Source organism: Pseudoliparis swirei, chromosome 1 (assembly GCF_029220125.1).
Source record: "Pseudoliparis swirei isolate HS2019 ecotype Mariana Trench chromosome 1, NWPU_hadal_v1, whole genome shotgun sequence".
NCBI classification, from domain to species: Eukaryota; Metazoa; Chordata; class Actinopteri; order Perciformes; family Liparidae; genus Pseudoliparis; species Pseudoliparis swirei.
This window is the reverse complement of record NC_079388.1, coordinates 10,484,549-10,493,093: the sequence shown is the minus strand read 5'-3', so window position 1 is coordinate 10,493,093 and position 8,545 is coordinate 10,484,549. Positions and strand designations below refer to the sequence as shown.

Sequence of the window (8,545 nt, the reverse complement as noted above, 5' to 3'; positions counted from 1 at the left end):
AAATAAATGTATAATTGTACAATATCAGATCAGCAAAAAGGGCATGTTTTTATATTATCTTTTATCTTTTATCATATCCAATAATCCAGATATTAATACAATGTAATAAAATTTAGGAATAAAAGGTGACTTTTATTAAACTGTCAGTAAAGCTCAGTGAGACAAATGTGTCTACAGATGACAACAGAAGTCATATTTAACGTAGAAAGTGTATTTTTATTATTTCAAACTTCTCCTTACATCCAGTAAGGCCTTCGCCGCATACCTGTCTCCCTTGTCCCTCTTCATATCTCCAATCATATCTACAAAATCTATTGATCCTGATATTATGTTCCTCTCAGGTCTCCTTTAACAACGTGAGCTGCAGAGGTGAGTCTAGTTTTGGAGAAAGATGAGAGAGAACTAGCTGCAGATGGGTTAGAAGAGAAGAAAAGAAACAGGTATGAAGTAAACCGTTGATGTGTACCCATCGTCCCCAAGCCCCTACCACCCCCTAACCCCCCTTTTCTAAATGGAACCAACAAAACAATCATTGGCTGGTTATTTACATGCACAGTTCCCCACTGCTGCCCCCCATAGACACTAACGTCTTGTCCCAAAGCCATCTGCATCCCTAGTCAACCGCATTGCATGTACAGGAGGCTGAATTTATTTCCTGAAAACAAAAATTCCTGCAAAACACATTTGACTGGATCTTTGCAGATACCCAGACCAGTAAAGGACGTCTGGGGATATTTTACATTTTCATTCATGTCAACAAATCCCATGAAAAGACCAAAATCAACAATTGAATAGTCCCACTGACAGTTTGTTTGTGTAGATAAAGCCTTATCATTCCTCAGTGAAATGCATTTCTGTCCAAAAGTGTTTAGTTTTTTTTAAACCACAGTGTTGACTGGGTGACATATGGCTTTTTTCAGATGAAACTGGGCACTGTAGTTTATTTTGAGATGATCCCACATAGAAGTACTCACGAGCAGAGCACATGGAAATAGTCCCAGACAAGAAAACAACACTATTTACGGCTGTTTTAGTGAAATTTGCTTAAATATACGGTGCCCAGTCGATTCGTCTTTAGTACATTTCTGTGACTCTATTTCAAATGTTTTTCACTTGGAGGAACTAATTGGTTTGGATTTTGGATTTGAGAGACACACGCTGGTAACGTTTGAAAGTTTTGAGAGACGTATTGTTGGTATTGGTGAATAATAAATTGTAGGAAATATGGCCAGTCGGATCCTTTACGCAGTACGTCCTTTCTGTTCCTACAGCTGTTTGACCTTCTCTGCAGGTTGCAGGTCCGGTTGGTCGTGTAAAGAGATTGAATTCAAACAGTGGTTTTAACGGCATGGCAGGAAGGACAGATGGCTCTGGGAATGGGTACCGTAAGACTGCTCTAGTTCGACATCACCACATTCTAAAACGACAACAGGTACGAGCCGTGCCTCCATTTATTATGTGACCCTCCCACACACACACACACACACACACACACAAACACAAGCACCCAGAAAGAAAAATTCTCGGGGACACCAAGTAGTAAGAGTCCAGGGTGCCACCACGAAGCACCAGCCAAACACACACACACACACTTGTGGGAGTGTTGAGAGCTGGCAGTTTACTGAAGTGTGTCTTCTGTGAGTTGACAGAGGTGTACCCAGCTCTTGTTCTCTTCCTCCTCGTTCTCCTCCTCCTCCTCCTCGATCACACCACCTGGCATGCTGGTTCTTCCCTGAGCTCTGTACATTCTATTCAGGGCTGCATTTACTCTTTCTCAGACACACGCACACACGCCTCTCCCTCTGGGTGGGGTAAGTCCATTCCGGTAAACTGTGACACACGGAGTGAGTGTAATTGAGGCAACCACAGCTTTCCATCCACTGTGACACCGTCAGGGTTTGTCCTGAATGGAGCACCACCAACAGTTAACCAGCCCTGTGATGGAGAGAGGATGAGATCATGGGAATTCACACTGGCAGACTTCAATGTTACGGTGTACTTTGAGCATGAAAGGGGCACTCCTTTGATTTTACACATCAAGTCTGATTCACCCGTCATGAGGAAAACATTTAGTCTTCTGTGACTTAGGAGGGTGTCATTAGGGTTATCTCTGCTTGTGTTTGAGAGTTTGCATTACAAACTGGAGGTCTTTAAGAAATGTTCATTTAAGGATGTCTTAAAAAGAGTTACATACTGGAAATGTATGATGCAGCGTTTGTGGAGCCTGATCCACAGCAAGGAATAAACGTCTGCAGATCTTGGGCCGCTGCTACATTGATTTCGATCTGCACCAAACTTTTTGGAAGTATATCGCTAAATCGATGGAGTACCCCTTAAAAGAAAAGTGTTCAAAGATCAAAAGGGGGGAAATGGAGAATGTATTATTTATTACTCACGTGTAAAGAGGTTGCAGTTGAAGATGCGAGGACTTCTGAGGAGGCTGGTAGCCATATGAGTCAAAGCCACCAATGAAATCAACTTCAAACGGAGAAAGAGAAGAAGAATGACATCATTCCAGTTGCTCCTAAATCTGTATTCATTTATCTTTTAAACCAAGTGTTGTATTTCAAAAACAGATTATATTTTTACACGAGGGTTATTACAATGCGTTCAGTATACCTTTATTACAGTGTGAAGAATCTGCAAAGGTGAACCGATACACCATCTCTCTCACTGCTTGTCACTGATACATTATTTGAAACTCTCTCATTCGATTCAGAGGAATAAACTTATGGTGCCGGCTGAACGCGAAAATAGTTCCCTATTGTTTGCGTCAGTGGAGATATAGACCACAAGTTAAGAGATCTGTTTTCTCCAGATGCAAGATCTGACATTTAAATATAATTACTCCTGTGATGTTGTAGAGTTGCATTTCTTTCTTTCGTTGAAATATTGGCCATTATTAGTTTATTGCAGATGTATTGGTATGGGGTTGATATATTGGCCAATACAAAAAATAAACAGTGTTTACAATCAATAGTTTGCCGCCCCAAAAAATCTTATAAACATCAACATAGATGTGTAAAATATTCCACTCTATATATGTATATATATATATATATATATATATATATATGTTGTACTCATGATCCTGAGCCACATTCATAAAAGAAAAAACTATATCTTGTAATTTAGATTTCATCATTACATATAAATATGTTATAATATGCACAGAATAATGACCATAGAGCTGTTCAGACCTCACAGACATTCACTGTTCCAGGAAATCAAGCTTATGATGTCATATTCTAACTACCGGACTTAATGAGTGACAGTGAAACACGCAAGGGGAAGAATCATTCAGACACACAGATAGCACCGCCAAGCCCAAAGACAACAGGCAGCAGACAGACGGACACTCTGGACAGCGGGACTCTCCTGGCAGACACCTCGAATACAGACGGATCAGATAGAGCGCTCAGATCACCCAGATATCGCTTGACATGACTCAGGAAGGAGAGCGAAATAAGCTAACAGCGCTCGCATCCAAAGACGGGGCCCGCTAAGGAAAAGCCTCTCAACAGTGTGACACAACTGAACCTGATCGGCTCAACAAGGCTGGAATCAGATCAGCAAGCTTTTAGGAGAAGACAAAAGCACTCACAGCTGTCCTCGTCATCCTGGAAGACTTTGCTCACATAGCAGGCGTAGACGAAGCCGAAAAGCTGTGAGAGGAGATGGTCAGAAATTAGTGAGTGTTGCTCAACACATTGAGTCACTGTACACTTAAGAGTGCTTGAAGGTCGAGGGTTAGCAAACTAAAAAGAAAAATAATACTTAATAAAAATGTTCGCAACCATTTTGTTTGTGTGTCAATGTAAAACAAAGATAATCTGTGTGTGTGTGTGTGTGTGTGTGTGTGTGGGATACATACCGCCAATAGGACCTGAATGGCCGAACTTAACACCTCTATGTACTGGTAGTCAAGGAGACACCCTGAGACAGTGATGACATGGTGGTCGTCAGGGGCCATGCGAGAGTCGAGGACTGGCGTTACCAGGCAACCAGGAGCATGCTCCATCCACCACGAACGATGAAGAGACGTATTGAAAGTCATGAGAAAGTCCCTGTCCTGAAAAACAAAAACATATGAGTGTTTATTCTCACTGTTGTTTTGGCTTTTTATTAATAATATCAGAATAAAGGGAACAATATGTCAAGAACTAGAGCCGAAACTACACCGATATAAAACTGAGAAAAGCTGCACATCTTCTGATTCAAGCAGCTGGAACCAAAGACTATATGACATTTTAGTATAATACATCAGGGGTTCCCAATGTGGGGATCAAGGCCTCGTTAAGGGGTCACTTGATACATATTGGGGGTCACAATGACAAAAATAAATATATAAGTGGTTGATTTTAAATAAAGTATTCAAATGAAACAATTGGAGAAGCAATAATTACTCTTTGGTTGAACTCACCTGAGACAGGTTTCCCACTTCCAGGTAGAAACAGATAATGAACGAGTTCCAGCCAACCCAAAGGACCAGCCATACTGCATACTGCCAAACAGAGACACAGATCAGTTTCTCAATGAGAGCAACTGCACACTTGTGCTGTATCAACTTAAAGTAAACACCAGCTGTGCATCCTCAGAGTGTGGGGGATATACTCACAAAGATAAGGTATCTGAAACGAAACTGCACGGTGCCAAACATGCCCAAGATGACGGCCATAATGTGTAAGAAGTTGGCCAGGATGGGAGCCCATTGGTAGCCCAGGAAATCAAACACTTGCCTCTGAAGGGCTGCCACCTAGGGGACAGGGGGTGGGGGTGGGGGGTCATACACACACACACACATTAGAAGAAACACACACACACACAATCGAGGACAAATACAACATCCATGGACAACACAACACACACACAAGAGATCACGGTTCCACACACACACACACAAATAAATACAGCCAGTGACAGGGACACATGCATAGGTCTGCCGCAGTTGTTTCCATGGTAACTGCCTGGAGCACCAGCCAGTTCAGTGACTGTAAAAGAGGTGGGCAGATGCCCACACTAGTCAACGGTGGCACTCAGTGGCAGTTGCCAGCAGATGCCACTACAAGTGCCACTACTAGTTAAAAGTGCCAGCAGATTACTAAACTAAAAAAGTACTACTTAAAAGTAAAAGTGCCACTACTAGTCAAAAGTGAGTGACAGTGTCTGGGTCGATGCAGTGTGACCAAATGGAGGGCGGCGCGGACAGAAGAAGAAATCACTTTTATGATCACAAAATGGAGGAGCTCATTTTTAGAAAGATCAACGCAACCAGTCACAAAGGGAAGAGGTGTTTTTTTACTGTGTCAAGCCAACACCCCACATCATACAGATTTGTTTTTACTGTGCACACACCCACACACATCACACACACCTGGTGTCACGCACACTTTACACAAAATGTCACACAATTTGTTGATAATGACACACATGGATCACTACAACAATAAGACAACACTCCTATTGTGTACAACAGACAACAGGTCACACACAAACAATGAACATTACACACACAAACACACACAACAAACATACAACCATCAATCATTCAACCACAAACTTACAAAAAATGTGCTTTTTTAATTGCGTTTTTTTTTACTATGCAATGTGGGATTCAAAGTGGTGAACATTCCTCTTCAAATCTTTCTTAATTCACAATCTGCTGTTGAATAACCCAGAACAGGTGTCCGAAAAAATGCTGCAGGGTGTTGCTTATGAGATGCACACCGGCGAATGTGCCGGTAATCCATGAATGGCCGCATTCGGCTGCCTAAGAAAGTGTTCGACATTCACAAGAGTTTTCCCGCGAAGAAGCCGGAACGCAGAGGATGCGGCTCCCCACTACACCGTGCTGGCTGTGTCACGCGCTGCTGGAGCCATAATGAACTATCATGCGGCCATAGTGCGGAATCCGCGTTGCGGCGTATGTGCGGTGTTGTCATTCGACACTTTCATTCGCGTAGTTATACGCGTAACTTCTCCAAGTTCGCGCCCACTCCGCTGCGGATTCGGCGTTTCATCGTTGAAACGAGACGTTGAGACGTTTTTGGTTTTGGGATTGCGTTTTTTTTTTTTCAACAACGCATTTGCGTTTTTTGAAAAAAATAACGTTTGAACTCAAGCGAGAACGCACATACAAAAACAAAAAAACACACACATTGCAAAGAGCCGCATACATGACACGAGGCAAAGAGCCGCCACCCCTGAGTAGCGGCTTGGGTTTGCACCCTAGATGCATAATAGATAGCTAAAATACAGAGATACAGATAAAAGTATATAATTATATATATATAATATATATATTAATATATATATATTATATATTTTGTATATGCAATATGCATTATAGATACATTAAAGACATAATATATTATTTATTTTGTTACGCTACTACGTTTTACTTCTTCACTCACTATCTAATCTATTACATATGATATTGATATTGTTGTTATCGGACGTATGGGCACTGATGACACGACGACGACGTTATTAATCCTCCTTTATTATTGGGCATCCACCAACAGACAGCGTGTTCCTCTCAGTTTAGCAGGTCGAAAGTCAACAACAACGGTTCCCGTCAACCCGTATTGTAAGTCTAAAAAAAAACAACACTATGCAAGTCTGTGGCACTTTGCACACACTTGCCACTGATGTGCCACTGGTGATTGCTGCGCTCTCTCAAAAGAGGAGCATCCCCTAAAAGCTCCCCCAAACTAATGAGAATCTATGGGCCGAATCCTCCTGCCACACAACTCATCAGCCCAGCAAACAATAGGCTGGATAACGAGCGCCCACGCTGCTGTGGTCCACGCCGGCATCATTCTCACTACAGGAATAGCTGGTACTGTCTCATATTACACACTTATTTCATTTTAGAGGGATAGTCTCAAGCTATTTGTAGGCACAATGAGCAGTTAACTTTAAGTACAGAATGGAGACCAGATGGTGAACAGGGCCTCCTCGCTCCTCGTGGTTTTTCCAGAATGGGACTATCACCCCTCTCTTTACCGACAAGCCACCCCGACACCAACGCTCACCCCTTGCCCTGATCCCTCTGCTTCAAAGACACTCACACCCTGGTCTGTAATGTAGCATGGCCCCCCAGCAGCTGCAGCTCAAAGCTCTTTTTGTGTGTGTGACTGTACAGAAAGGCTGGACACAAAAGTATTACAATGTGCTGTGTGTCTGGAGCACGCTGCTCTAATTATACCATCATGGTGAGTGAGAAGAGCCAGCTTTGACCGTGCATGCTGTGCGTGCACACACACACACACACACACACAAACACACACCAGACAAACAAACACTCACCAACTGCAGCGAACATATCACCAGCAGCGTGCATCTTCCATCGCACTTCCCCATCTTGGAGGGCTCAGGACGCGGCTTGGAGCCGCGGAGGCTCCGGGGGAAGGACGGGTCCCCGGTCAGATCCAGACTGCCTGGTCGTCTCAGCTCACACCATTCCCGGCTGAATTGACCTGCCCAAGGCAGCCGCTTCCTCCCTTAACGCTGGCCTGACCCCTCGGCTCACAGCGAGTGACCCATCTTGGCCGCTGGGTTTTTTGTGTCGGTAAATACCAATCGCGAGTAGATGAGGAGCGGGGAAGGGGGGGAGGGGGGAGGTCCACTTCACACCGGCCTGCTGCGGTCCGACCACCACCGACAAACGAATCACCTCGACCACACCTTTCGGAGAGGGGACACACAAAGACACAAAGAGAGACGGAAAGCTGTCATAATGAGCCCCGGGCTGCAGACAGAAATGAGCATCATATGATACCGAATCACACGGGGGGGGGGGGGGGTCGACCCCGCAGTGTTACTACAGCTAACGTTTGGGCTACAAGCAATCTGCTCCGGACACAAAGCAGCCCGTTGTGACTCACGGTTTTCTAGAAACGGAAGAGACCTCGTGCCCCCCTACCCTCGTCGGTCCGGTCTCCGTTAACTGTTCGGATGAAGGAGTCCCGTTAACGGGCCGTTCTGCTCACCGGTACCGTCCTCCGTCGCTCCGTCTCGCAGCGTCTTTTGTCAACAATCAGTGCCGGGGCGGGCGCAAGAGGAGCCGGGGGGGGGGGGGTAGAAAGAGAGAGACGAGGAGGTGGGGGCACTCAGTCACTGCGACCCCCTCGAGGAGGAGCTGCATGGATTCTGCAGACTCTCGCGTGCGTGCGTGCGTGCGTGCGCGCGACCGATCGGCAGTCCCGCGAGGCGTTTGAAAAAGGAGCACAAAAGAAACGGGGGGCTCGCGGTGGTGGAGGAGGTCCAGACTCCAGACAGCCGAAAATAACCGTCTGTACCCGCCTCCCACCGCCAGAGCGAGGAGAGCAGCGAGGTCCGGCCTCGCGTCTCCTCTGCCGGTGATTCAGAGCGGAGGAAACACAATGAACAGCCCGGTTGATCTGAGCCGCTCACCACGAGCAGCGGGACAAAGTGAGCAGCGAGGAGGAAGAGGAGGAACGATTTAACGATCAATGGAAAACAAAACGTGTTATATATCTAGTTTACGATCTAAATATCTCTTACTCCCTTAGGTTTCTCA

At 44.9% G+C, this 8,545-nt stretch overlaps 1 protein-coding gene across 4 annotated transcripts; it reads right to left on the bottom strand.

Annotated features, from left to right (window-relative positions):
* Positions 1-195: 195 nt before the first annotated feature.
* nkain1 (sodium/potassium transporting ATPase interacting 1) lies at positions 196-8,081 on the bottom strand. Of its 4 annotated transcripts, none has more exons than XM_056412081.1 (8): positions 7,890-8,079; positions 7,312-7,689; positions 4,619-4,756; positions 4,424-4,504; positions 3,875-4,072; positions 3,605-3,665; positions 2,397-2,478; positions 196-1,935 (listed from the first exon to the last, which is right to left on the bottom strand). In XM_056412081.1, the coding sequence occupies exons 2-8, from the start codon at positions 7,363-7,365 to the stop codon at positions 1,926-1,928; spliced, it is 624 nt and encodes a 207-aa protein (XP_056268056.1). In that variant the 5' UTR covers positions 7,366-7,689; positions 7,890-8,079; the 3' UTR covers positions 196-1,925. The 4 variants fall into 4 exon arrangements, with proteins under 4 accessions (XP_056268056.1, XP_056268066.1, XP_056268075.1 ...); XM_056412091.1 differs by having other exon boundaries at positions 7,928-8,079; XM_056412100.1 differs by having other exon boundaries at positions 7,995-8,058.
* Between the last annotated feature and the right edge of the window lie 464 nt (positions 8,082-8,545).